The sequence below is a fragment of the Malaclemys terrapin genome, chromosome 20, assembly GCF_027887155.1.
Source record: "Malaclemys terrapin pileata isolate rMalTer1 chromosome 20, rMalTer1.hap1, whole genome shotgun sequence".
Taxonomy (NCBI): domain Eukaryota; kingdom Metazoa; phylum Chordata; order Testudines; family Emydidae; genus Malaclemys; species Malaclemys terrapin.
Genome location: NC_071524.1, coordinates 310,918 through 338,866, shown reverse-complemented (window position 1 = coordinate 338,866; position 27,949 = coordinate 310,918). Strand labels below are relative to the sequence as shown.

Genomic DNA, 27,949 nt, shown 5'->3' with positions numbered 1-27,949 from the left:
AGAAGGGTAACAGCCTTTATGTATGCAGTAATACAAGATCCCTCTTGGCCAGAAGTACAGAATCACTTACCTGTAAGGGGTTAAACAGTTCAATTAATCTAGTTGGCACCTGACCAGAAGGACCAATAAGGAAGGAAGATACTTTCAAATGGGGTGGGGGGAGGGGAAGCTTTGTTTCTTCTCTTGTGTGTGTGTTCGCTCTTGAGACAAAGAGCGGGACCAAGCAGGTAACCCAGCTCCTACTGAAATGCTACATCTAAAATTACAGAAATTGTAAGTAAAGGCAAGGAAATGCATTAGATTATCTTTTGTTTCACTTGTGAATTTTCTCTATGCCAAGAGGGAGGTTTATTCCTGTTTTGTAACTTTGAAGTTGAGCCTAGAAGGGAATCCTCTGTGTTTTATATCTTTTTAGTACCCTGTAAAATTACCTTCCATCCTGATTTTACAGAGGTGCTTCTTTTACTTTTTATTTTATTTTTCTTTATAATAAAGTTCTTTTAAGAACCCGATTGGTTTTTAGTGTCCTAAAAACCCAAGGATCTGGTCTGTGCTCACTTTGTTAACCTATCCGTTTGTATATTATTCTCAAGCCCCCCCCCAGGAAAGGGGGTGAAGAGGCTTGGGGGGGTATTTTGGGGGGACAGGGCTCCAAGTGGCCCCTCCCTGAATGTTTGTTTAAATCACGTGGTGGTGGCAGCAATACTGTCCAAGGACAAGGAAAGGAATTTGTGCCTTGGGGAAGGTTTAATCCTAAACTGGTAGAAATAAGCTTAGGGGGTCTTTCATGTGGGTCCCCACATCTGTACCCCAGAGTTCAGAGTGGGGAGAGAACCCTGACAGCACCTATGCACCCCGCCCCTCCCCACAGCAATCCCATCTCCCCCCAGGTGCGACACACTTTCCTGGCACCATGACAGGGGTCTGGGGGCTGCCCATGGGGGCTGGTTTATGGTTTTGTATTTTTACAAATCTGGAGGTTAACAATATGCAAAATAACATCAAAGCTGCCTTGCTGTGTCCCCTCCCCCTATCGATTCTGAGTTCCCCCTACCCCCCATATGTGGGTCTGGGCGGGGCAGGAGGACAGCAGCTTGATGACATGAGGCTGCAGCAGGGAGAGCACAGCATCCCCCCCTAAATCTTCCCTAGAAGCAGAGTTCTCTGGGGCTGGTGCTGTAGGGGGTGAGTCTGTTGCCCCCAAGTGGATGGCGCCCCATGGCTGCGGGGGGCTCTCACTGCGGGGCTCCCCGGCTCACGTTGATCACACCGTACACACTGGGCTGCAGCGTCTGGAGGTCCAGCTCCGCGTAGGTGCTGGGATCAGGCTCCTTGGGGTGGGAGGTGAGAGAGTCACTCGTGTGTGTGTGTGTGTGTGTGTGTGTGTGTGCACGCACCAACCCATAGCCCCCCCCCCACACACAGAGCAGGGCCCATCCCCTCCAGCAGGGGGCGACAGGGGGACACACCCACCCACCCACCCCCTGCAATCCCAGCTGGTGTTCCCATAAGCCCATCCCCATCCCAGCAGCCCGACCCCAAACCACTGAGTGTGCCAGGAAAGGTGGGGATGGGTGGGGACTACGAGAGCAGGTCAAGGTTGGGGTCAGGCCTCATGGGGGAACAGGGGACACTTACCAGGGTCTGCGTCTGTTTCCCTTCGTCAATGGAGGATTCTGCGGAACAGAGACACCCGCTGAGCTGCACCCCCGGCCAGCCCAGAGCAGAACCCCACACCCAGCTCCGACCCCTCTGTCCAGCTGTACCAGCCCTGCCCCTCAGCCCTATAGGGGAGTCGTCCCCCCACTGCTCTGCCAGGAGGAGCCCCACCCCCTCCAGCTGCTGAGCCTGGATACCCTAGAAACAGGTCCCCTCCTCCTGCAGCCCAGCGCCCCCTAGTGCTGCCCAGGGGTTTGGGGCCAGCTCTCACTGCCAGGGGAAAACACCCCTTGGTGGGCCCCTGCCCCACCCCCTGGGTTTCCTTCCCCATCTCCCATCCAAGCCATGACCCCTTCCCAGCCCGGCTTAGCAGCGGGTTTAACCCTTCCCTCGCTGGGCGGGGCACTCACTTCCTCGGGTTTTTCTGTAGCAGACAAAGGCCAGGAGGAGGAGGAGGAGGAGGACGGTGGCTGCCGCGCTCGCCCCGGCAATGATGGTGCGGGTCAGAACCGGTGCTGCGCTTGGTACCGATCCACCTGGGAAGCAGCACCAGGCTGTGAACACCGTGAGCAGCTGGTTCGTTACCTGCTGCCCCAGCCCCTCCCCCTCGAGGACCCAGGGACCCACCGCAGAACATTCTATGGGGCTAGTGGGGGGACAGGAGCAGAGGGGATTCTGGGTAATAGTGGTCAGGGGGTTCACTCCCAAAGGCAGAGGGCTGTACTGGGGTGGGGGCAGGGTGTGGGGGGGTGTACCTCAGGCCCCATGCCTGTGAAGCCAGCTGGGCCTGGATCCTGCAACACGCCCCCCACACCCACTCGGGTCCTGCCCCTGTCCTGGGAATTTCTCAGCAGCTTCAGCTCACTTCTGCATAGGAATCATATGGGTGGGGGATGGCAGTGGGACGGGGCTTGTGTCCGGAGAGGGCGCTTTGAGATCATTGGGAGAACCATGCCCTGCTGAAGTGATCAGCAGCGGAAGATGTAATGGTGCTGTCATTGCAACAGCCATCATTAGGTTCCAGAGTCAATGACATGTCACTCTGAATCAGTGGATTCAAGTGTTAACACCATGTCTATCTGGATTGAGAGGTTCCAGGGTTAATACCACACTGGACAGCACCCCAGCGAAGGGGGAGCCCTGCTTCTGAGCGGTTCCACTGGGCTGGCTGTAGACTCAGGCAGACAGACGGGATACACGGGGTCATTATCCCCGGCGCCGTTCTCCCATGGAGATACGCACCAACCTGTGCCCCATAAGGGTGGCTTTGTGGTGCCGATGGACAGCAAAGAAACCCAGTTTGTGGGGGCCCCGGGTGTGGCTTTTTCCATGGCTGATTTGATGGTGATTCCCCCCCCCCGCCAGGCCCGGTGCCTGGCCCCGCACTGCCGGGGCAGGTGGGAGCCGGCATTGTTCCTGACTGAGTCTGGTCGTTTCCCCCTGTGGGAACAGAACCAGCGTCTGTCAGGGGTGTGGCGTGGGGCTGAGAAAGCTGGAGCCCTAGTGTCTGTGGTTAGTTATACAGGGAACCTCTCCTCCTCCCAACCAGCTATGGCGGCTTTTCCATGGGCTGAGCCAGCGTCCCTGGGGAGAGGATGGGACCCAGGGATTCGGGCCGGCTCTGCAGGGACCATCCCCCTCCAAACGGCCCGAATGGCTCGTGGGCATCTGAGCGGGGAGCCCTGTTCCCTGGGAGGTGAATTGTTCCATTTCTCCCGCTCACCTTCTCCATCTGGCTCTGTCGGGGGGCGGGGGGTGATATCCGTCTGCTTGGACCCAGGTGGGTCGGTTCCCTCAATGGGATGAAAATGAGCATCGGCTGGGATGGGGGAGGGAGGGAACTGGGCACCCAGCCATCGGCCCTGAAACTCCAGCGGATACTGATGCCCCCTGGCTGGGGAACCCCCCAGTGACTCCATCCCCGCTCCCCGTTAGGGTGTCCCCTCTACTGGGCCCAGGGGTCAGGGCAGAGCCTGGCACTGAGTGTCCCATTCGGGCCAAGACCCCCTGAGGGTCCAGCTCTGGGTGGGGCTGGGAACGGGGACACCAAGCCAGGCCCCTCACCTGCTACCACCAGCTCCACGAGGTCGTTGGGCTCCGACCAGACAGGCAGGTCTCACTTGGTGCTATATTGGCAGCTGTAGCTCCCTGCATCTCCCCGGTCTGTGGGACCCCCGTGGTGGGGCTGTGCATTGGGGGGAAGCTCTCCCAGGCCCTGTCCCCACCAAGCCAATCTGGCATCTGTCCATTGACCGCCCCTCCCCCCCCCGCATATGGAATGAGTCTGGGGGGTGTTCAGATGGGGCATTCGCTGGGGATCTGTCCCCATCCCACCCACCCAGCCCTTCGTGGCTCCCCCCCGGGGGCAGCTCCTGGAGCAGCACAAACCTGTTTCTGGGGGGGTTGAGAGTGATTTCGTGCCCCCAGCCCTGGTACCTGGCCCCGCGCTGCCTGGGCAGGTGGGAGCCAGCACCATTCCCGGCTGAGTCTGGTCGTTTCCCCCGGCAGGAATAGAACCAGCGTCTGTCAGGGGTGGGGTGTGGGGGTGAGGAAGCTGGAGCCCTGGTATGTATGGTTAGTTATACAGGGACACACCCCCCCACCCACAACCAGCAATGGCGGCTCTTCCCCGGGCTGAGCCGGAGTCCCTGGGGAGAGGACGGGACCCAGGGATTCGGGCCGGCTCAGCGCCCCTGGGATCCCAGAACGGGGAGGATCAGCCCAGCGAGACCCTGAGTGCAGATACAGCCCCTGCCTGGCTCCATGGAAACCAGAACCAAAATCATTACTGACTAGTATTAATTACCAGGAGCCCCTGTCGTGGGCCAGTTCCCCCGTGTGCTTGGAGCTGTACAGACACACGACACAGAGACGGTCCCTGCCCCAGCCAGGTGCCATTCACACCTGGAGTCACTGCGGAGCCGGTCTGGGCGCAGCTGTCCCTATTTGGGAGGAGGAACGTCCCTGTGTCTACAGAGCTGAAGGAGAGCTTGTCTGCCAAACGGGGCTGAATCAAACCGACAGCCCAGATTCGCTCTGAGACCCCTGGGCAGCTCCTGGGCCCCAACTCCTCTGTGTATCCCCAGAGCCGGGGCAGTCAGGGGAGCATCCCCCTTGGAAAGCCCCTTGCTCTGCAGCTCCCCCTGGGGCAGGGATCCCCCCTCCTTCTGCCTCAAACCTCCAGCAGCTGCTGCTCCCTCCTTGCTGGGGAAACCCCCAGTGATTCTGTCCCTGCCCCCAAGCCGGGCGTCCCCTCTGCTGGGCCCAGGGCTCAGGGCAGAGCCTGGCTCTGAGCGCCCCATTGGCGCAGAGACCCCCTGATCAGGGGCGTGAACAGGAATAAAAATGTGGTCACTTTTGGAGGGGCACTTTGTGTGCCCCCCGCAGCCGGAGGAGCTGGCTCTGCTCCCCAGAGGAGTTCTGAGCTCCGGCCCCACTGATGTGGGGGGCCCTGTGCCTTGTTGCCCCACTTGCAGGGCCGGCTTTAGGCCGATTCAGCCAATTCGGCTGAATTGGGCCCCGCGCTAAGAGGGCCCCGCGCCGCAGCTGTCCACCTGGCTCCCAGCTCACTTCTCCCTCCTCCCCTCTCCTGCACGCTCCGCCCCCTCCCCTGCTTCCCGCGAATCAGAGGTTCGCGGGAAGTCTGAAAAGAAGCAGAGGCGGGCAGCAACACCAGGTAAGCTGGGGTGGCAGGCGGTGCGAGAAGGGCTCCGGGGAGGCGCGGCGCGGCCCAGTCCAGCCTCGGCCGAGCAGCTCACTCCGGCCCCAATTCTGGCTGAGTGCGCTGGCCCGGCCCCGGCCGAGCACTTCCGGCCTCAGCGGCTCTGGCCCAGCCCAGCCCCCGCGGCTCGGCTCCAGCTCAGCTCCGGCCCCCGCTTGCCACAAGCCCCGCCCCAGGAATCGGTCCCCGCTCTTGCTAAAGCCAGCCTTGCCCCTTGTACATGTCCTTGCCCCTGAGGGTCTGGCTGGGTGTGGGGCTGGGAGCAGGGATACTGAGCCGGGGCCCCTCACCTGCTACCACCAGCTCCACGTGGTCACTGGGATGTGACCAGATGAACCTGTTCGATTTCTTGTGATAATAGCAGCTGTAGCTCCCTGCGTCTCCCTGGCTCACATTGCGAATGAGAAACTCAGCCAGGCCCCCAGCCGGCTTCACGTCCTGCAGCGCGTTCAGGTTCCCATCTTTGTACAGAAGGAACCTCACGTTCTGGTGTGAACCCCGACATCGGATGGTCACGGCTCCCCCCAGGGCGACCCCCTCGCTGGGGCTCAGGGAGATGGAGGGTTTGGGGTAGCTGAGCTCTGCAGTGAGAAGGGGACAGGCCGTGAGACAGACCCTGGCACAGTCACCGCACTGGTGGGGGCCTAGGGTGATCAGACAGCAAGTGTGAAAAATCGGGACGAGGGTGGGGGGGTAATAGGAGCCTATATAAGAAAAAGCCTCAAATATCGGGACTGTCCTTATAAAATCGGGACATCTGGTCACCCTAGGTGAACCCGACAGCCCCCAGCCTCGGTGGGCATCACACAGCCAGCCCTGGAATGCAGTCACAGGCTTGGGATCCTCATATGCCGTGTGTGGCCCCTGCCTCACTCACTGCATCCGACCTGTCCTGGACACAGAGTGATGGGGCTGTTCTCTGGTGCAGTGCATGGCTGGAGCTGACCCCTGCATCAGTTTCCCGCAGACGGAGTCAAGTCCGAGGTCTCTGTCCTAATCTATGAGGTGCCAGAAGGCTGAGCCCAGCATATTCCCGGCTCCGTTTGCAGGGTGCTGCGAGTGCGTGGGCCCGGGCTGTGTGCACACGCGAGCGGCTAGTCCTGCTTGGACATGGCTCCATTGCTATTTTCAGTTCCATCAGAACTGGCCCGGGTGCTGCACGCCGGCCCCCAGCTGCAGGGCAGACACCCGACAACAGCCAACAGCTCTGGGGGGACCCCGGGGTGACGGCTCCCTGCCTCCGGCCCGGCCACCATCAGGGTCACGTTCGTCTGGGCAGCGGACAGAACTTCCTCCAGGGCTGGACCCAGGCTGCAGAACGAGCTCCCCCAACAGCAAAGGGCCCCCGAAACATCCCCGCCTCTGGCTCGAAGGCCAGCGCCCTCCCCAGCTGGCCTGCTCCGTTATTGACCCGGGGTAGCGCGGCCATTGACCCCCCAAACCGCCCCAGACCAGACACTCCGCGGTGGGCACAGACCTCCCCCGGGGAGAGGATGAGAGAGAATGACCCGCCCGCGACAGACGGGGCCACGTCGCTTAATGCTCGACTGGCAGGCGCCCGACACCGCGGTGACCAGGGCAGCGTCAGACCATGTGCAGGGTAGAAGGCTGCTCCCCCCTGGCTGGGACCCCCCCAGTGACTCCGTCCCCGCTGCCCGGCCGGGCGTCCCCTCTGCTGGGCCCAGGGATCAGGGCAGAGCCTGGCTCTGAGTGGCCCATCGTTGCGAGCCCCCCGGGGATCTAGCTGGGTGTGGGGCAGGAGATGCTGGGCTGGGCCCCTCACCTGCTACAATGATCTGCACGGGGTCACTGGGCTCCGAGTAGGCAGCTCGTCCTGTTCTGTTGGTATAACGACAGGTGTAGCTGCCACCGTGTTCCCGTCTGGCGCTGGTGATGGGAAATTCAGCCTCAGAGCCAGCAGGGTCTGTGTAAGTCAGATAGTTCCCATCTCCAGCCTTGTAGAGGAGGAACCTCATGCCCAGGTACTGATTCCGACACCGGATGGTGACGTTTCCCCGCATGGGGATCACCCCACTGGGGCTGACGGAGATGGAGGGTTTGGGGAGGGACCACTCTGGATTCACAAACAAACAGGCAGTAAGTGGGGGTGACACAAACCATGTCCGTCTGACTCAATCCTCTGCCCATCTGTCACTCCAGCGTCTTACCCCCCCGCCCGTCCCTGGGGTGCAGGCCCGGCCCCGCGGCTCCCAGCTGGGAGAGACACGGGAGATGGGAAGGAGATTTCCAGTCTCAGATTCCTTCAATTCTCCAGGGTGAATTCAGCCCTGCCCCCACTGCAGTCAGGGGTGACTCTGGATTGACCCCAGGGGCTGAGATCAGAATCACTCGCTTCTGTTTTTCTAACATTGTAGCCGAGCTGCAGCTCTGCTGGAGTTGGGCTGAACGTGGATTATTCTTTAAAATATTCTGAAAACCACATTTACCCCAATTGTCCGGCAATGTGCTGTATGCACAGGAGTGCGGGGGGGGGGGGTGTTCGTGGGACAAATCTGAGTCCTTTGAACAAAATCCCCCGGTTGTTCTAACGTTTTCGTGCCCACCCCTGGGGTTCAATCTCTGGCTCTGCTCCGCCCCAAACCGCTCCCAGCCGCTGGGGATTTAGCTCCGCTCTGCACGGTGCCAGGGGCCCCTCTGGGGACGGGATATTCCCAAAGCTGTTCAGGGGACGTTCCGAACGCCGGGTCGGGCTGAGCCGGACCCACGAGCAAAGCAGTGACACGCGCGTGTGCAGCAAGCCGAGGGTGAGACACAACGGTGCCTTGCTCCAGTCCCTCTGTGTGTCCACGTCTTACAGCCCTGCTCTGCCTGACCCATTCCCCGGGCTCCTGCCAGCTCCCCGGGCACAGTGTGGGGGCGCTGTGGGGTGGCTGGTGCCTTCACTCTGTATTTCCTGAGGGCAGAGCTTTGAGTGCAGGTTAATTCACCCTGTGTGGTGCCCATCCGTGTAATGAGTGTGGGTAGGTCTTGGTCCCCACGTCTGGGCGTGGAGGGGAGCAGGGGTCTGACAGGATCATCCCTTTGGGGAATTTGCGTCTTCACCCCCCACCCACATCCCTCATCTTTTATGTGGAAATTCCCTCAGCTGCCCCATTCCCCACAAATACTCACCTCCCGACACCCTGCTCCGCCCAGCAAACCAGCAGCCTGGAAAGGAGAAGGGCCATTTAGAACCAGATCCCAGAGCAACTGGATCCTACACCCTGGTCTCAGATCCCCCCATGGACACATGCCCTGGCTGTCTCCGATACTCACCTAGGAAGAGGACGGTGAGAGCAGAAGCCATGACGGGGTCAGGGAGGGGCCCCTCACCACTGCCACCAACACCCCAGTCTCCAGCTCCACCGAGCCGCAAATAAGGAACTCAACTGCTAGCTGCCGCTACAGGAAGTTGACGATGTCTCGTCTCTTCCTGTGTCCATCAGACATTCTCTCAAATCTGCGGGTGAAATCTAGTGCGGTCAAAGTAAGCAGAGGTCTTTGCAAAACGAAAGAAACCCAGTCACAGTCAGCCTGGCCAAGTGTCATGCAGCTCTCAGCTTCTCTGTGTCTCTGTGGGGAGGGGGGACAGGTCACCTCAACGTATCCTGCAGCCTTGAGGAAGGTGCATCAGGCTGAGAGCCAGGCAACCACGGGGTCTGGTCTTCAATCTTCCACTGACCACGATTTCCATGAAAAATCCATCCCCTTTTCATTCTGGGTTCAAGCTCAGCTGATGACTGTCACGGAGTATTGGGGGACCCAGGGCCCTGCACCCCCGGCTTCCTGCGATTCACCATGACTCTCAGCCAGCCAGTAGAGCAGAAGGTTTATTTGGATGACAGGAATACAGTCCAAGACAGGTCTTGCAGGCCCAGACAACAGGGACCCCCTCAGTTAGGTCCATCTTGGGGTCCCAGGGCATCCCAGCCCAGCCCCCCTTGGGAGGTCAGAGCCATCTCTCTGCCTCCCAGCCATCTCTCCAGCCTGCTTCCCACCCTCTCTTCAGCGACCCCTCCCACAGCCTTTGTTCAGTTTCCCGGGCCCCGGAGTCACCTGGCCTCCAACCCCTTCCTGGGTTCTCATGTTACAAGCTCAGGTATGTTCCCTTGGGCCGACTCCCATCCCCCGATGCAGACCATCCTAGTCACACTCCCCTGTCAGCATTCACACACCCCAGCAAGAACAGTCCCAGTTCGTCACATCTCTCCCCCCTTCGAGACCGAACTGAGCGGGGTCACTTCAGCCAGTGACTTGGGGAAGTTCGAACCTACCCCCATTCCTGTGGATGCCCCAGCATCCCTCCAGTTCCTTGGTGGGAATTACACCAGGCCCCTCCAGTTTCATGCCCCCCCTTAGGTCGGGTGTGCTCGATGACAGTCGTAGTTCGCATGTGGGAGCGTTTATGCGGCCCGTGCCTTTTTCCCACCCAAATACCCCTGGGGTTCCAACTGGGCTGGGGTCTTCTCCCAGTGTTCCAGTCTGGAGGTCTGTGATTCAGGCTCTCTTGGTTCAGAGCCCCCCTTTTAACCTTGGCCGCCCTCTGGAAAGGCTCCTCTATGCTGGGCAAGGGTCCTAAAGCCGTTTTCCCCTTGTCCCAGGCCTTCCTCACCCTCTGACAGGGGTCACAGGATCCGCAGTACTGTCGGACAGTAATAAAAACCCCAGGCCAGTAAAAGTTTCGTAGTAGCCTTTGTTGGGTACGCCAGGTTCCCTGGTGCCCTGAGAGGGGAATGTCATGGGCCTGGTACAGCAGCTGGCGGCGATACTTCTGGGGTACCACCAGCTGCCTCCTGATCCCCCCAACTCCATTTTCCCTGGGGGAGCCCATTCTCGGTACAGGAACCCTTTCTCCCACAGGAACCTTTTCCGGCCACCTCGTCCCATGGTCTGTACCGCACTGAGGTCGGCCAGGTCCCTTATCTTCCGCAAGGAGGGATCTTTCTGCAACTCTGCCTGGAACTCAGCAGCTGGGACAGGGATGGCCACCTGCTCTCTCTCGCTGGCTGGGTCTGAAGCCGCAGCCTCCCTGAGCCGTGTCCCTGGGCGTTCCCTCCCCACCAGGTTAGGGTCCGACAGGGCCGGCTTTAGGCCGATTCAGCCGATTCGTCTGAATTGGGCCCCGCGCCAAGAGGGCCCCGCGCTGCAGCTCTCCACCCCGCCCCCCAGCTCACTTCCCCCTCCTCCCCTCCCCTGAACGCTCTGCCCCCTCCCCTGCTTCCCGCGAATCTCTGATTCGTGGGAAGTCTGAAAAGAAGCAGGGGCGGCCAGCAGCACAAGGTAAGCTGGGGTGGTGGGGGCGCGAGAAGGGCTCCGTAGGGTTACCATATTTGAACATTGAAAAAAGAGGACACTCCATGGGGCCCCGGCCCCGCCCCAACTCCGCCCCTTCCCCTCCCCCGCCCCACCCCTTTCCCCGCCCCTGGCCCCGCCCAACTCCGCCCCTTCCCTGCCCCCATTCCAACCCCTTCCCCAAAGTCTCCGCCCCTTCCCCTGAGCACCCCACATTCCCCCTCCTCCCTCCCAGCCACACGAAACAACTGCACCAATTCTAAAGTCAGGCACTCCACTAGTATAGACTCCCATGACTTTAATGAAGCTGCTCAGTGGAGGATCTGCCCCAGCGCTCCGTTTTTGGGAGCGGTCAGGACACGCAGCTCACACTGTTCTGTTTCCCAGCTCCCCAGATGCCTTGGAGCACCCAGTTCTCCTCCCTGCCCGGTAAAATCCCGGACATTTTGAGCTATTTAATTCTTTAATTCTAAAACGTAATTCTTTATATGTAGTGAACTTTGTATTTTCGTTTTGGCATTGTGTTTGCTCCTAGGATCAGGGGCAGCCAGGGTCTCCACGTGCTTGGCCCGCCACAAGCCAAGCTCAGAGGCTCCCATTGGCTGGGAAAAGCTCCAATGGGAGCTGTCGGAGCCAGCCCCTGCAAGCCCTGCCCCCGCAGCTCTGATTGGGCAGGTATTTCGCAGTGATCCACCACACTGCTGTGTCTCATCACAAATGGGGAGCTGAGTGCCATACAGCACACCCCAGCCCCAGGAGCTCTGATCCACTTGCAGGCAAGGCAGCCCGATGCCCATCGCAGCCAGAGCTCTGATCCCTCTGCACACTCCTGCCTTTCTCACACTGCCCTCCCCTCCTCCCCCACCACAGTCAGTGCTTTTTGGCGACTCCCCGGAGCAGCTCCCCCAGCGCTGCCCCCCACCTGTGCAATCAGCGGCGCATGGTACTCCCAGCTTTGCTGCTCCCTGACTCTTCGGCTCTGTTTAAGAGCCAAGCTGCCCTAGTGCTACCGGCTTCAGGCACTTCTCCTACCTGGGCTCCACCTGAGCTGCTCCTCCCAGCTCAGACTGTAAGAGCCGAGCTGCTGGCTTCTGGCAGCCCTCCCCTACCTCAGGACCCAGAGCTGGCTGGACACGTCCCTTCCCCCGGCTCCAACTGAGCTGCTCGGCTCCGCCCCCTCAGACTTACAGAGCAGAGCTACAGGAGCCAGCGTTACCGGCTTCAGGCAGCACCCCCCCTGCCTCGGGACCTTGCACCGCGGGAGCAGCTCAGCTGGAGCCGGGTAGGAGAAGTGCCTGGCTGGGGGCTCGGGGTCCGGAGGCGGGGGGGGGGTGCTGCCTGAAGCCAGTAGCGCTTGCTCGGGCAGCTTGGCTCTGTAAATCTGAGAGAGGAGGAGTGGAGCAGAGCCACAGGGGAAGAGGAAGTGCCGGCCATTTTCCCGGACATGTGTGGCTTTTCAGCAATTCCCCCCGGACGGGGGTTTGATTGCTGAAAAGCCGGACATGTCCGGGAAAAAGAGGACGTATGGTAACCCTAGGGCTCCGGGAGGGAGGCGCGGCCCGTTCCCGCAGGCCCCAGCGGCTCTGGCCTGGCTCCGGCTCGGCTCGGCTCGGCCCCCGCGGCGCGACCCGGGTCTGACCTGGCGCGGCCCCCGCAGCGCGGCCCGGGTCGGCTCCAGCCCGGCCCGGTCCCCGCGGCTCGGGTCCCCCCCAAGGCCGGCGCGGCCCCCGTGGCGCGGCTCGGGGTCCCCTGTCCCCCCCGCGGCGCAGCTCGATTCCTGGGGACAGGGCTTGCACCAAGCCCCGCCCCCAGGAATCGGGCCCCGCTCTTGCTAAAGCCGGCCCTGGTCTCCGATACTCACCATGGAGGAGGATGGTGAGAGCAGACGCCATGATGGGGCAGGGGGAGGCCCCTCAGAGCCTGAGGCCCGAGTGCGAGCCGAATGAGGAACTGTGCTGGGGGCTGCAGCCTCAGGAAACCCGTGATGTTCTCGGCCCCTTTCTTCCCCATCAGATGATTTCTCTGCAATGTCCAGGCCAAATCTACCACCAGCAGAGCAAAGCCAGCTTCCTGCAATGCCCAGGAAACCACATCCCCTTCTGCAGCTGCCCAGCCCCCGCTTCCCCCATCACCTCCCAGCCCCATATGTGAGCTGCCCAGTCCGGGGACCAGCTGGGAACGGGAAAATCTCAGGAGTCGTCAAGAGGTCCCCAGTCTGCCGTGAGCTTTTCCAACAAGCCCATCTAGCCTCCCTGGAGCAACAGCTCAGAGGAGAGGAGGGCTCCCCCCACCACACAGTTCCCCCCACGAAGCGACCCTCTCCCATTGAGTGGGGTAGAGATTCCTTCCTGACCTGGCTGGGCCCAGCATCCACCCTGGAGCATGAGAGTGGAGGGGCCTGGACAACCTCCTTCTCAGGTAGTGCGCTGTTCACTGTGATTGTTGAAAATACTGCTGAAAGGTATCCCATACGTATAAAATGATTGATCATTCAGGTGTGCACACCCCAGGTTGTAGAGGTGCCGGGTCATAAGGGGAGGATTAGAGTCCTCTCTCCTACCCGTCTGTTGGGGAAAAATTGCATAGGTGAATATACCCTCGATCGTAGCAGGATCGAGCCCAAAAAGTAGGGGTGCTTAGGGTTCCCCCCTCCTGCTCTGTCAGGCAGAGTTTGTAGTGGGTATAGACTTTTTGTGTTTTGCAAGTCCCAGCACAAGCATGGGCAAATAAGAAATAGATTTCTGTAAGACCTTATTATGAAGGATATAGGAGTGTGGGATATTGTTGTGTTTTTACATACAGATTGTCCATTGTACAAAACACGTGTCACATTCTTTTTAGTTAATTTCAGACACATGTTTTTAATAATGTGTTTTTGCTACATTTTTTTTGGTGACAGGTAGGGACAAGCACACCCATTTCCGAGGGCTTCATTCCATACACCCTTTTCTTTTTATTCGCTTACTGACCCATAACCCTGGGTAACCAACAGGATCCCATGGTCAATTTTGGGAGCAGAGTTACTTTTTATATTTTTGTTTTTACAGATTGTTGATGAGCAATTTTAACAATAATTTTACTAATAAATTAGGCTTAACCATGCTAGAAACATATTGCATTTATTTATATTTGTAGGTATTGAACAAGTACCCTTTTTGTTATTTGAAAAGATGCGTTAATACCTGAACATTTCCAGATATTACCCAAAACATTTTGTGTTTAAGTTTAACGGAAAGAACTCAAATGTGAAATTGCCGAACTATTAACTATGGTTTGCAACCTGTCCTTTAAATCAGCTTCTATACCCAATGACTGGAAGATAGCTAATATAATGCCAATATTTAAAAAGGGCTCTAGAGGTGATCCCGGCAATTACACACTGGCAAGTCTAACATCAGTACCGGGCAAATTAGTTGAAACAATAGTAAAGAATAAAATTGTCAGACACATAGAAGAACATAACTTGTTGGGCACAAGTAAACATGGTTTCTTTAAATAATATATGGAGATATACCTATCTCATAGAACTGGAAGGGACCTTAAAAGGTCATTGAGTCCAGTCCCCTGCCTTCACTAGTAGGACCAAGTACAGTCCCTGACAGTTCCCCCCACCCTAAGTGGCCCCCTCAAGGATTGAACTCACAACCCTGGGTTTAGCCGGCCAATGCTTAAACCACTGAAGGGAAATCATGTCTTACTAATCTATTAGAGTTCTTTGAAAGGGTCAACAAACATGTGGACAAGGGGATCCAGTGGACATAGTGTACTTAGATTTCCAGAAAGCCTTTGACAAGGTCCCTCACCAAAGGCTCTTATGTAAATTAAGTTGTCATGGGATAAGAGGGAAGGTCCTTTCATGGATTGAGAACTGGTTAAAAGACAGGGAACAAAGGGTAGGAATTAATGGTAAATTCTCAGAATGGAGAGGGGTAACTAGTGGTGTTCCCCAAGGGTCAGTCCTAGGACCAATCCTGTTCAACTTATTCATAAATGATCTGGAGAAAGGGGTAAACGGTGAAGTGGGAAAGTTTCACAAAACTAAGTGATTGGGCAACAAAATGGCAAATGAAATTTAATGTGGATAAATGTAAAGTAATGCACATTGGAAAAAATAACCCCAACTATACATACAATATGATGGGGACTAATTTAGCTATAATTAATTAGGAAAAAGACCTTGGAATCATCGTGAATAGTTCTCTGAAGACGTCCACGCAGTGTGCAGCGGCGGTCAAAAAAGCAAACGGGATGTAAGGAATCATTAAAAAAGGGATAAAGAATAAGACAGAGAATATTTTATTGCCCTTCTATAAATCCATGGTATGCCCGCATCTTGAATACTGCGTACAGATGTGGTCTCCTCATCTCAAAAAAGATATACTGGCATTAGAAAAGGTTCAGAGAAGGGCAATTCAAATGATTAGGGGTTTGGAACGGGTCCCCTGTGAGGAGAGATTAAAGAGGCTAGGACTCTTCAGCTTGGAAAAGAGGAGACTAAGGGGGGATATGATAGAGGTCTATAAAATCATGAGTGATGTGGAGAAAGTGAATAAGGAAAAGTTATTTACTTATTCCCATAATATAAGAACTTGTGGCCACCAAATGAAATTAATAGGCAGCAGGTTTAAAACAAATAAAAAGAAGTTCTTCTTCACACAGCACACAGTCAACCTGTGGAACTCCTTGCCTGAGGAGGTTGAGAAGGCTAGGATTATAACAGGGTTTAAAAGAGAACTAGATAAATTCATGGTGGTTAAGTCCATTAATAGCTATTAGCCAGGATGGGTAAGGAATGGTGTCCCCAGCCTCTGTTTGTCAGAGGGTGGAGATGGATGGCAGGAGGGAGATCACTTGATCATTACCTGTTAGGTTCACTCCCGCTGGGGCACCTGACATTGGCCACTCTCAATAGACAGGATACTGGGCTGGATGGACCTTTGGTCTGACCCGGTACGGCCGTTCTTATGTTCTTATGCTAAACTAAGAATGTGCATCTCTGTGCATCCTATGGCCAAGGCAATTTTATTTTTTAATTTTATTTAGGATCCCAGATGTCCCATTTTTATAGGGACAGTCACGTTTTTGGGGACTTTTTCTGATATAGGCAAATATTACCCCCCACCCCCTGTCCTGTTTTTTCACGGTTGCTATCTGGTCACCCTAATTTTATTTGTTGTTTATATAGCAGCTAGGAGGTGGTGTTTAGCCACCGCCACATATTTTATGTTGCCTTTAGGGTTTTTTTAGATTTATTTGTATTAAGTTTACAGCAGTATTTGCCTCCTTGTGAATAAGACTATTTTGCAGTTGTGACAAGGAACTTAATATATTTTTAATTACGTTTAGGTTTCTAGTATTAATAATTTGTGCTTTAAAACCATTTTTTAAAATATGGTGTTTACTATATTTTGTTTTGCTTGGCCATTGGCGTGTTGATGTGGTTTTGTTGAGGCTAGGAAGGGAGTAGGGTGAACATTTAGGTTTTAATTTAGACACGTTTAGCTGAGTTTAATTTTTACCAATTTTTATTCGTATTAATAGTGGATTTAACAAAAAATTTACTGGATTGCTTTGGCTTATATACAATTTTGTTTTTTTTTTATTTTAATTGGGGTACTTTTTTGAATGCATAGTTTTTGCTGCGTGTGTCCGGGAACTATAGATTCAATTTATTACAGGGTATTGGACAGTACCCCACAATAACTGTTAGTATTGTTCCTGTCTTAACAGGCTTATTTTACTGATATGGTAATTGTGGGTAGCTGGAACTCCAGGTGGTATTTTTAAAGGGACCTTCTATTTTTATTTTTAGTGGTGTTTATAAGGTGAACTTTAAGTTCCACTTTTTTAGGCATACACATTGGTATTTTTTAAAGGTTTTAAGATTTGGCTAGTGTTTTTATGATACCATTCCATGAGGATTACCGGATTACGGGTAGGAATCCATGATTGGTTGGCAGGGAGTGAATTATTCCTTAAAGATTGGTTTAGGAGGAGGGCTGCATTTTTTCCCACGATTGCTTTAATTATTTGGCACTAAAAGTTCCCAGAAGCAGGTAAAGCCAAACCTTACACTGGAGTCTCATTTCCTGTGGATTAAAATTGTGGTGGTTAAGCAGCGCTTTGTGCTCAGGTTTTGGGATGTTCTTTTCTGCAAAGAATTTAAACATTATTATTTATGTAAACAATGTAATTTGTGAAACATGGACTGAGTTTAGTTTTTTATTCTTTCCAATGCGGTATACCAATGGGTAAGGCGGTTTACTATGGAGTAAGGGCCTATTCATTTTGATTTTAGTGAGTGACTTTTTTATTTTAAGGTACATGATTTGGTCCCCTGTATCTCACAGGGCTGTTTTATGGGCCTTTGATGGAATTTGTTGTTCATGTGTTCGATGGCCTGATTAACCCTATCCTGGAGGGTGGTTTTATTTTCTTGTAACTGAGCCATTGAAAATAATCATGCTGGGTTATATTAGAGCTCTCTTCTTCACCCTGTGCCGGGTAACTCGGATCAATCATTAGGCGCATTGGATGTTCAAACAGAATTTGAAAGGGCTGAATTTTTATCCTTCGTTTATTACTGCTGTGGATGGCAGCCAAAATTAGAGGAAGTTTATCTGGCCATTTCTTTCCTGTGTGATTTACTGCCTTTCAGAGCACTTCCTTAATAGTGCGGTTCATGCCCTCTACTTGGCCTGAGGACCGAGGCCGGTCTGGTACATGGAGCTTTTGTTTAGTTTGTAAGGCTTGTATTAGTGTTGTAAAGATTTTTTTTTACAAAGGCTCCTCCATTGTCAGAATCTATTATTTCGGGGGTGCCGTATCTACACACCACCTCATTAAAGAACTTTTGGGCCACTGCCCTGGTGCTATTATCTTTAGTGGGAAATGCCTCCACCCATCCGGAAAAGGAATCGATTATCACCAATAAATACTGGAATCCTTCCTTACTCCTTGGCCGTTTATCAATAAAATCAATTGGAACCCTGTGCCACGGCCCAAGCCTTCGGTGGTGCATCCTGGGTTGGTGCGGAGGACAAGCCTTGTCCTGAGAGCACCGCACACAATTTCACCCCCATGTTTTAACATTATTCTTCATACATGTTTATTTTGCTACTTGTTTTAGCCTTTTTAAAATTTCTTCCACTTTTTTAGCCGCCAACCGAATACCAAGAGGCTGATTCATCAGGGAAATGCAGAGCTGGGGCTGTGAGAGCTTCTGCTTTAGCGGGGTTAAGTCGGAGTTCTGCTCTTTTCCCCAATTTCATTTGGATTTTTTTTTTAGCAGGTTTTACAAGGGGTGAGTTATTTCAGCACATTTATAAATGTGCGGGCTAAGAAAATGGAATGCTCCTAGCTCTACTCTTAAAGAGTGGGCGTCAGGAGGGGCCGGCCTCACCTTCCTCTGATCTACCTGTCTCCCTTCTTGTCCAATGACTGCGCCCAGGTGTGTAATCTGAGATAGCACCAGCTGAGCCTTGTCTAAGGCTACTTTGATCCCCGTTTCCTGAATTCGTGCCAACACTTTTTCCGTTAGTGTTTGCATTTGTGCCTCAGTTTCCCCAAATATCAAAATGTCATCTACAGATGAACACACAAAAGGCCTTTCCTGTGGGCTCAACTGGTCTAGCAAATCCACAACATGCCGATGGGCAATAGCCGGGCTGTTGTGATATCCCTGGGGCAACCGACAAAAGGTCCGTTGTTGCTCCTGTATGGTAAAGGCAAACGGATCTTGTGAGTCCGGATGTAGGGGGGTGGCAAAGACACACTTGGCCAGATCAACAACTGAGAAATATTTGGATGTGGCCGGCACTGTTTGTATGACCTGTGTCATATCAGTCACAGTAGGAACCATAGGGATGGTGCCCTTATGGATTCTTCTATGATCAATGGTTAAACACCAGGATTGGCCGTCTGCCTTTAGCACTGGCCACACAGGGGAGTTAAAGGGTGAATTCGTTAGTGGTATTATTTAAAAACAAAACAAAACAAAAATGTATTTGAAACCTGCAAAGCAGTTTTACAAACCAGGAGTGTTGGTTTAGGTTCTAAACACTCCACATCTGTACACAATCTATTTATACACAGCTGTACACAGATTACATTTCTATACATTTGGGGGCAGTTAAGTTTCAATAGAACTCCCTTATGTTCTTTCAGCAAATTTGACTACATTGTCCATAGTCAAATGATTTCAATCAGATTGTCTCTTTGCCTGGATTACTTACAGACATTCCTTTGGAAAAGGGCCCGTTTTCCTTCAGAATGGCTGCAAAGAAACCAAGAATTCTCTTTTTCTCTAACACCGTTACAACGTTCAACTGCTTAATTCCCTCCAGCCTCTGCAGGGTTAACGTCTCGCTCCCTTTCCTTAAATCACTTGCTTATCTCCCAAAATGACATGTTCATCAGCCCAGATTTCACTATTCCAAATATTGTCCCAGGGATCTGAAATCCCCCTGCCTGTACTTACGGCTTCCCTTACTCCAGCCACTATGCCCCTCAGGGCTCCCGACCTGTTTTCCAATCTCTTGATCTGTTGCCTGTCTGGGCCCGATCCTGCTTTTCTTACTGAACCGTCCCTTCCCATGGGCACCGGCTTTCTTCCACTACCAATTTAGCAAGGAGGGTGGGCATCTCAACTAGCCCCCACCCTTCCTGGTCCCTTTTCTTTAACATTTTTTTAAAAATTGTGAAATCACAACAATATCCCACACTCCTATATCCTTCACAATAAGGTCTTACAGAAATCTATTTCTTATTTGCCCATGCTTGTCCTGGGACTTGCAAAACACAAAAAGTCTATACCCACTAAAAACTCTGCCTGGCAGAACAGGAGGGGGGAACGCTAAGCCCCCTGCCTTTTGGGCTCGATCCTGCTACAACCGAGGGTATATTCACCTATGCAATTTTTCCCTGACAGACGGGTAGGAGCGAGGACTCTAATCCTCACCCTTATGGCCCGGCCCCTCTATGACCGGGGGTGTACATACCTAGACAGTTTGTATATATTTCATTTGTATAGTTTTCCCCAACAGATGGGTCGGAGCGAGGACGTTAATCTCCTCCTATTGCCCGGCACCTCTATGACCGGGGATCTGCACAGCTGAATGATCGATCACTTCATATGTATGGGATACCTTTTAGCAGTATTTTCACCAATCACAGTGTATGTCTTCCCTCTTTCGCAATTCTCCACCAAAAATATTATGCTTATAAGAAGCACACAGGATCTTTTTCAGGGGAAAAGGCAATACGCTGCATTTATTGAAGATATAACAATTATCATATGCATCCAATGACACCCCCCCACACACACACAGAGTCCCGCCAGTCGATGTTATAGTTACCAGTCCAGAGTTCAGAATAATCTAGTGGCCAGCTAGGTTGATCATGGGTAGGGGAGGAGCCGGGTTCTGTCGGTCGCGACACGATGCTCTGGGGAAGTCTTGGCAGGATGAACCCAAAGTTTCATGGCAAGGCCCCCTGTTTATACAGTGATTTTCCTTCATTGGGACCAATGAGTTTTGCATCGTCATGCTGTAATCAATTGTTGTTTGACGAGTGCTTGTTTTCTTAAATTGTCCTTCTCGTTCTTTATTTTCTTTTTTTATTACATTTTTTAGAGAGTTACCCCGGGCTGGTTTTGATCACGGCTATTTTGTCCCCATTGATAGGTGCCTGTCTCCTCTTTATAGTTGTCAATTTGCTCTCCTTTGACATTTCAATAGGGGCATGTTGCAGCCTCCTGGTGCCCCTGCGTCTGTCTCCAGTTCCTCCCTTGTACATCTGGTTCAGCGATGGTCTTCACACTTATCTCTTAACACACACATTCCTCATTCACACACAAAACAGAATTAATCTACACAGAACATTTTGAACAGGAACATCAAGTTGCAATGCAAAAGAAAACAATCATGGTATTCTTTTAATTATTTTAAAATGCTAAACCTACAACAAAGTGGTGACCTTAAAAGGTCTGTTACTGCCTTGAAATCAGCCCAGACACAGATTCCGGCTGATGCATCGTTACCAAACGGCCATTCCTTTCTGCTAGTTTAAAAGCATGGCTGACAGGATATAATCAAAGCATACACCAATACTTTTAATACATGCTACATTATTATTTTTTATTCTTTATTCTAAATTATGTAAAATACAAACATAAAATCCTACTACTACATAAGCATAACAGCTGCCGACGCTAATCTTAGCGGAGTGATGTGGCACAGAGACAGGACGGGAAGCTGGGAGGGGTTGTGGTTTCTAGCCCCCGTGAGTGGGGGAGGGAGGGATACATTTAGATCCAGAGTTGATAAAGGAGCAGCCGATAAAACCGCGAAAGGGGAAGTCTGCCCAGAGCCGGCGCTCGCCTCCTGTTTCTGTTACTGCCAGTGAAACTGCGTAAACCTGATGCTTGGCACCTACCCTGTTATATACCCCAGCTATGGGAGGGGAGTGGGGTCTAGTGATTGGAGAGGAGGGGCTGGGAGCCAGGACTCCTGGGTTCTCTCCTTGGCTCTGGTTGAGGGGTGGAGTCTGGTGCTTAGAGAAAAGGACACAGATCAGAGCCAGCCCCCTAGAGGTGAAAGGCCCCGTGTCCCTTCCCCAGCCCATCCCCGGGGCAGTGGGTCTGCGCAGCTCAGGGCCCGGGGCAGAGCTCACAGGGGCCAATGGCTGAGCCGAGTTTCCCTCTGTGACCTCAGGAGGCTGCGAAAGAGACACGGGGGGGAGCCGACCAGCCCCCCCAGAAAGGGGAGGGGGCAAGAACATGGGGACAGAGCTCAAGAGAACCCCCCCAGCAGATGCCCCAGCTCGTTTGCCCTTCACCCCCCACCCCCAACGTTCATGCATTTGGCTCCTCAGCCCCCTGGCCCTGCATTCCTTCCCCCATCACGTCCCCCTAACACCAGCCCCGTCCCATATCCCCTCGTCCCCATTCCCCTGTTCTAACCCATGGCCTGTGTCTGCTCCCCCCATACATGTCCCCCAACCCCCATGTCCCCCCTTTTTGCTCCCGGCCTGTCTCCCCTCTCCCTTTCTGTAGTTTCCTCACATGCCCCCCATCAGGTCCCTCTCCCCCCAATTCTGCCCCTGTCCCATGTCCCTTCACCCCCCCCATTATGTCCCCTCATGCCCTAGTCCCCTCCCCCATTCTGCCCACCCCATCCCCTATCCTCTCATACCCCCTGAACTCCCTCAGGGAATGTGGGTCAGAGAGGGGTGTAGGGCATTGGGGGGTGTCACGGAGTATCGGGGAACTCAGGGCCCTGCACCCCCGGCTTCCTGCGATTCACCATGACTCTCAGCCAGCCAGTAAAGCAGAAGGTTTATTTGGATGACAGGAATACAGTCCAAGACAGGTCTTGCAGGCACAGACAACAGGGCCCCCCCTCAGTTAGGTCCAGCTTGGGGTCCCAGGGCATGCCAGCCCACCCCCCTTGGGGGGGTCAGAGCCATCTCTGCCTCCCAGCCATCTCTCCAGCCTCCTTCCAGCCTGCTTCCAGCACTCCCCCTTCAGCGACCCCTCCCACAGCCTTTTTTCGGTTTCCCCGGGCCCCGGAGTCACCTGACCTCCAACCCCCTCCTGGGTTCTCATGTTACAAGCTCAGGTATGTTCCCTCGGGCCGACTCCCATCCCCCGATGCAGACCATCCTAGTCACACTCCCCTGTCAGCATTCCCACACCCCAGCAAGAACAGTCCCAGTTCGTCACATCTCTCCCCCCTTCGAGACCGAACTGAGCAGGGTCACTTTAGCCAGTGACCTGGGGAAGTTCGAACCTACCCCCGTTCCCATGGATGCCCCCGCATCCCTCCAGTTCCTTGGTGGGAGTTACACCAGGCCCCTTCAGTTCCACGCCCCCCCTTAGGTCGGGGGTGCTTGATGGCACTCGCAGTTCGCATGTGGGAAGATTTATGCGGCCTGTGCCCTTTTCCCACCCCCATACCTCTGGGGTTCCAACTGGGCTGTGGTTTTCTCCCAGCGCTCCAGTCTGGAGGTCTGTGCTTTGGGCTCTCTTGGTTTAGAGCCGCCCTTTTAACCTTGGCCACCCTCTGGAAAGGATCCTTTATGCTGGGCAAGGGTCCTAAAGCTGTTTTCCCCTTGTCCCAGGCCTTCCTCCCCCTCTGACAGGGGTCACAGGATCCGCAGTACTGTCGGACAGTAACAAAGACCCCCGGCCAGTAGAAGCTCCGTAGCAGCCTCTGCTGGGTACGCCAGGTTCCCTGGTGCCCTGAGAGGGGAATATCATGGGCCCGGCACAGCAGCTGGCGGCGATACTTCTGGGGTACCACCAGCTGCCTCCTGATCCCCCCTGACTCCATTTTCCCTGGGGGAGCCCATTCTCGGTACAGAAACCCCTTCTCCCACAGGAACCTTTTCCGGCCACCTCGTCCCATGGTCTGTACCGCATTGAGGTCGGCCAGGTCCCTTATCTTCCGCAAGGAGGGATCTCTCTGCAACTCGGCCTGGAACTCAGCAGCTGGGACAGGGATGGCCACCTGCTCTTTCTCGCCCGCTGGGTTTGAAGCTGCAGCCTCCCTGAGCCGTGTCCCTGGGCGTTCCCTCCCCACCAGGTTAGGGTCCTGCGCCTCAGGCAAGGCACCCCCCCCAAGGCCAGGGCGCAGGGCCCCTCGCCGGCTCTGACTGCGGGTCACAACCAGTGCCTTTTGGGGGTTGCTTGGCCAGTTCTCCAGGTCCCCCCCCATCAATACCTCAGTGGGCAAATACGGGTGTACCCCCACATCCTTGGGGCCCTCCTTGGCCCCCCACTTCAGGTGTACCCTTGCCACGGGCACTTTGACTGGTGTTCCGCCCACCCCCGTCAGGGTCAGGTAGGAGTTGGGCACCACCTGATCTGGGGCCACCACCTCGGGCCGGGCCAGCGTCACCTCTGCGCCCGTATCCCAGTATCCATTGACCTTCCTCCCATCCACCTCCAGGGGAACAAGGTACTCTCTCCGGAGGGACAGCCCCGCGCCCACCGTATAAACCAAAAACCCTGAGTCTGGGGCATCCAGCCCCCTAGAGGAGCTGGCCTGGGGCCCTTCTCTCTCTTGAGCAGTTGATAAGCTGCCAGCCCCTCTTGTGTGAGAAGCCTGCCCCTCGTCCGTCTGGGCCTCTACCAAGTTAACCCTATGCGGGTTCGGTCTGCTCAGTCTGTCCTTGAGCTTGGGGCACTGGGTCCGAACGTGGCCTCTTCGGCCGCAGTAATAGCAGCTCATGTCCTGTGGGTCCCCTCGAGCCGGTCGGTTATCCCTGACGCTGGGCATTCCCCGTGGGAGGGGATTCCCCATATTCCCCCTTTGGGAGGTGCCAGGGTGACTCTCTCTCTGCATCGCGGCGGGCCTGTTCCTTTGGGGCTCCTCCCTGCCACCCCCTGACCGGCTCTTTACAAACTCATCAGCCAGCTGCCCGGCGTGTCGCGGGTTCTCTGGCTTTCTGTCCACCAACCACAGCCTCAGGTCGGATGGGCACCGCTCATACAGTTGCTCCAGTACCAGCAGTTTAATCAGGTCCTCCTTCGTCTGGGCCCCACCAGCCCACTTGCTGGCGTATCTTTCCATGCGGACGGCTAGTTGCAGATATGAGATCTCAGGGATTTTATCTTGACTCCGGAACCTTTCCCGGTACATCTCAGGAGTCAGCTCAAACTCACGTAGCAGGGCCTTTTTGAATAGTTCGTAGTCCCCTTTCTCTGCCTCTCCCAGTTGGCGGTACAATGCCACGGATTTGGGGTCCAGTAAGGGGGTAAGGACCCGGAGTCTGTCCGCGGGATCCACCCGGTGCAGCTCGCAGGCCGTCTCAAAGGCCTCCAGGAAGTCATCCATGTCCTCCCCCTCCTTGTATGGGGCCATGATGCACTTATCAAAGCTCCGTGCAGTCCTGGGTCCCCCCTCACTCACCGCAGCCGGGGGTTCGCTGCCCTTCAATCTCGCCAGTTCCAGGTCATGCTGACGCTGTCTCTCATTCTCCTCCCGTTCATGCTGTCTCTGTCTCTCTTCACGCTGATGCTGTCTCTCTTTCTCCTCCCGTTCACGCTGATGCTGTCTCTCTTTCTCCTCCCGTTCATGCTGACGCTGTCTCTCTTTCTCCTCCCGTTCACGCTGATGCTGTCTCTCTTTCTCCTCCCGTTCATGCTGTCTCTGTTGTTCACGATCCTCCAGCTCTCTCAGTTTTAGCTCTTTCTCCCATTCCAGCCAATTCCGCTCCCCGGATGCCGAACGTCGCCGGGAGGATCCTCTGCTGGCCGGCGGGCTTCGCCGGGGGGATCCCCTGCTGGCCGGGGGGGTCACGGCGTCCTCGGTATTTGCTGGGCTCCTCCCCACCCTTCCCCTAGGCATAGGAAGGAGGGGTCTCGGGAAGCCCTCAGCAGCCGGCTGACCACTCCCAGCTGGGACAGACACTGGTGCCTGCGCTGCGTTTGCCAGGCTGCTTCCCTGAGACACAGGGATCAGTTCATTCGCGCGATCTTCCGCCTCCAGCTGGGCAATGAGCTGTTCTTTGGTGAGCCTCCCAATGCGCAGCCGCCTCTGCTTGCACAGCTCCACCAGGTCGCTCTTAAGCCGCTTGGCATACATCTTCCTGCTGGCCACACACCGGCCTGTGTGCTCACAGCTCCCCACAGTTCCCAGGGGGACCCCTAGTGTGCCAGCCCTTCTCGAGGTCACCACCTCTCTGCCAGGGTCGAGCTGCAGACTCCTCCGCCCCTGGGACCACTCGCTGCGATCCCCCCGGGGGACCCTGTTACTGCAAAAGTCCTTCTCGCTGGTCACACACTCCCAGGGGTAATAACCGTCTCTCTCCCACTCTTCAGCAGGCCTGGTCCCCGTCAATCCCCCTTCGTTTTACTGCTCCCCAGTCACTTACTGCAGGAAGCGCCGTCCACGGGGTGCAGTAGATCCCGCCGCTGCCACCAGTTGTCACGGAGTATCGGGGAACTCAGGGCCCTGCACCCCCGGCTTCCTGCGATTCACCATGACTCTCAGCCAGCCAGTAAAGCAGAAGGTTTATTTGGATGACAGGAATACAGTCCAAGACAGGTCTTGCAGGCACAGACAACAGGGCCCCCCCTCAGTTAGGTCCAGCTTGGGGTCCCAGGGCATGCCAGCCCACCCCCCTTGGGGGGGTCAGAGCCATCTCTGCCTCCCAGCCATCTCTCCAGCCTCCTTCCAGCCTGCTTCCAGCACTCCCCCTTCAGCGACCCCTCCCACAGCCTTTTTTCGGTTTCCCCGGGCCCCGGAGTCACCTGACCTCCAACCCCCTCCTGGGTTCTCATGTTACAAGCTCAGGTATGTTCCCTTGGGCCGGCTCCCATCCCCCGATGCAGACCATCCTAGTCACACTCCCCTGTCAGCATTCCCACACCCCAGCAAGAACAGTCCCAGTTCGTCACAGGGGGGCAGGAGGTTGATGGGAAAAAAGTGGGGCACTCAGGACTGAGGGGGCAGGAGTAGGAGGGGGGCAGTGAGAGGGGAAGCTGCCGAGGAGTGGAAATGGCAGCTCCCTCCTGGGGGGCACCGTCTGCCCCTCCTCCCCTCACACCCCCAAACAATCCTGCCCCCGGCTCTGACCTTTGGGGGAACCTGTCTGCCCTGAAACTCCTGTCCCCCATCCCAAACCCTCTCCCCTCAACCTGCCTCCCAACACCCCCAATCTACTTCTCTCAATCTCCCCAGCCCCTGCCCCACACTGAACAGGGTTAAACACGGGCTGGGGGTGGGATCCAGAGCCCGCAGCCTGCTCAGCCCCACGGCAAACCCCCCATTGACCCCTGGGACCGGCTGTTACAGACACAGCAGGGCAGGAACCAGGGGAGCCGTGGCAGGCGCCGTGTGAAACGAGGGGTTTGTTCCAGCCCCGGCCCCGTTCGCTGGAGCGAGTCTCTAGCCGGAAAATCCCCCGGGTTTGGGCGTCTCCCCGCTGGCCCCGGAGACGCTAGCGACTGTCCTGGGGGCAGAGGAGCCAGCGGAGCTGGGCTGGAGCCGGCGTCACCGCGGCTGCTGTTAAAATCTGATCTGTTAAAATCTGTTAAAATTTTTTTCCTCCCGGGTCGGGGGTTCAGCCGGGGGAGGGGCGATGGCGTCGGGGTCCCTCTCTCCAGCTGCTCTGCTCAGAACATCTCCATGGAGCTGGGTCCGTAGCGGTGAGTACAGAGCCCCTAAAAGGGATGGTGGGTGGCACAGCCCATCCCCGCAATATTTTATCCACCAATGAGGCCTTGTTTCCAACACCCTAATTTTGGGTCACAGATTTCTGCTCCCCCACTTCTCCCGTGTCCCAGGCGGGCCCCAGCCCGGCCCGTGGGTTCTGTCCGGCAGCCGGTCGGGTTGGACTAATCCCGTCTTTCTGTCTCGCCAACTTTCCCCCAACGTTCATTCATCCAGGTTCCCATGACGCTGTCTGAACTTCTCACTCACCTTCTTTGGCTGAACCCACCACGAGGGGACATTTGGAGGCTCCGGTATCACAGCCCCCCCTGGAGTGGGGAGATTTGGGGGGCAGGGGAGAAGGAAGCTCTGGGGGTTTGTACAATAGAAATACAGGGCGGGGGAGGTCTAGGGAGAAAGGGGGGAGAGAAAAGGGGCTGGGGGACCCCACTGCAGAGAGAGGAGGGGGACAGACACCGGGGCGGGGCAGTAAGCACCGTTATTACAGTGCCAGGGCCAGACACAGTGTCCCCATGGGGGGCTGTCTTGGGGTGGGGGGGGCTGGGATTCTACAGGATGTGGGCGGCGGTTCGGGGCTGGGCGATAAATCCCCCAAGAACACAAGGGCTCAACGACCCAGACGCCGGTTTGGAAAGCGCTAGGGCCAAACGCACCCTGCCAGTGCGGCCCTGGATGGCTGGGGGACGATGCGGGTGTCTGAGGGGGAGGCTGTAACTCGGGTCGGCTGGTTTAGACTTGATGGGGACCCGAGGCAGGAGCTGGCTGCGAAGGGGTGGGTGGCAGGCGGGTGGGGTGACCGTGGCTGTGAAATGCCGGGTGCCCGGCCCTAAGGAAAGGGAGCAGGCAGAGCGGGTGGTGCTGGGAATCTGGCCGGGAAGGGATTAGTTATCGAGAGTCCAGCCCCAGTGCCCCAGGCTTCCCACAGACACAGGTGGTGCCCCCCCATGCCGGGTCCCACCCCCACTCCCCACTGAGAGACGCAGGCAGAGACCGGCCCAGCTGGGCCAGCGAGTGGGACCCCGGCGCCCTCCAGGGGCTGCTCCGAGGGGAGCTCAATGTGCCCAGCGCAGGGGCAGCTCATCTCGCTGGTGCCGCAGGG

At 55.5% G+C, this 27,949-nt stretch overlaps 1 protein-coding gene and 1 pseudogene across 4 annotated transcripts; both read right to left on the bottom strand.

The window, feature by feature from the left end:
• The window catches only part of LOC128826724 (leukocyte immunoglobulin-like receptor subfamily A member 6), a 161,267-nt pseudogene that overhangs the window by 23,358 nt on the left and 109,960 nt on the right, over positions 1-27,949 (bottom strand).
• On the bottom strand, positions 4-12,598 carry LOC128826728 (leukocyte immunoglobulin-like receptor subfamily B member 3). Of its 4 annotated transcripts, none has more exons than XM_054010169.1 (8): positions 12,534-12,595; positions 8,657-8,953; positions 8,513-8,548; positions 7,164-7,454; positions 5,671-5,961; positions 2,070-2,195; positions 1,639-1,676; positions 4-1,331 (listed from the first exon to the last, which is right to left on the bottom strand). In XM_054010169.1, the coding sequence occupies exons 2-8, from the start codon at positions 8,685-8,687 to the stop codon at positions 1,236-1,238; spliced, it is 909 nt and encodes a 302-aa protein (XP_053866144.1). In that variant the 5' UTR covers positions 8,688-8,953; positions 12,534-12,595; the 3' UTR covers positions 4-1,235. The 4 variants fall into 4 exon arrangements, with proteins under 4 accessions (XP_053866144.1, XP_053866145.1, XP_053866146.1 ...); XM_054010170.1 differs by having other exon boundaries at positions 8,657-8,853; positions 12,534-12,561; XM_054010171.1 differs by lacking the exon at positions 8,657-8,953 and having other exon boundaries at positions 12,534-12,598.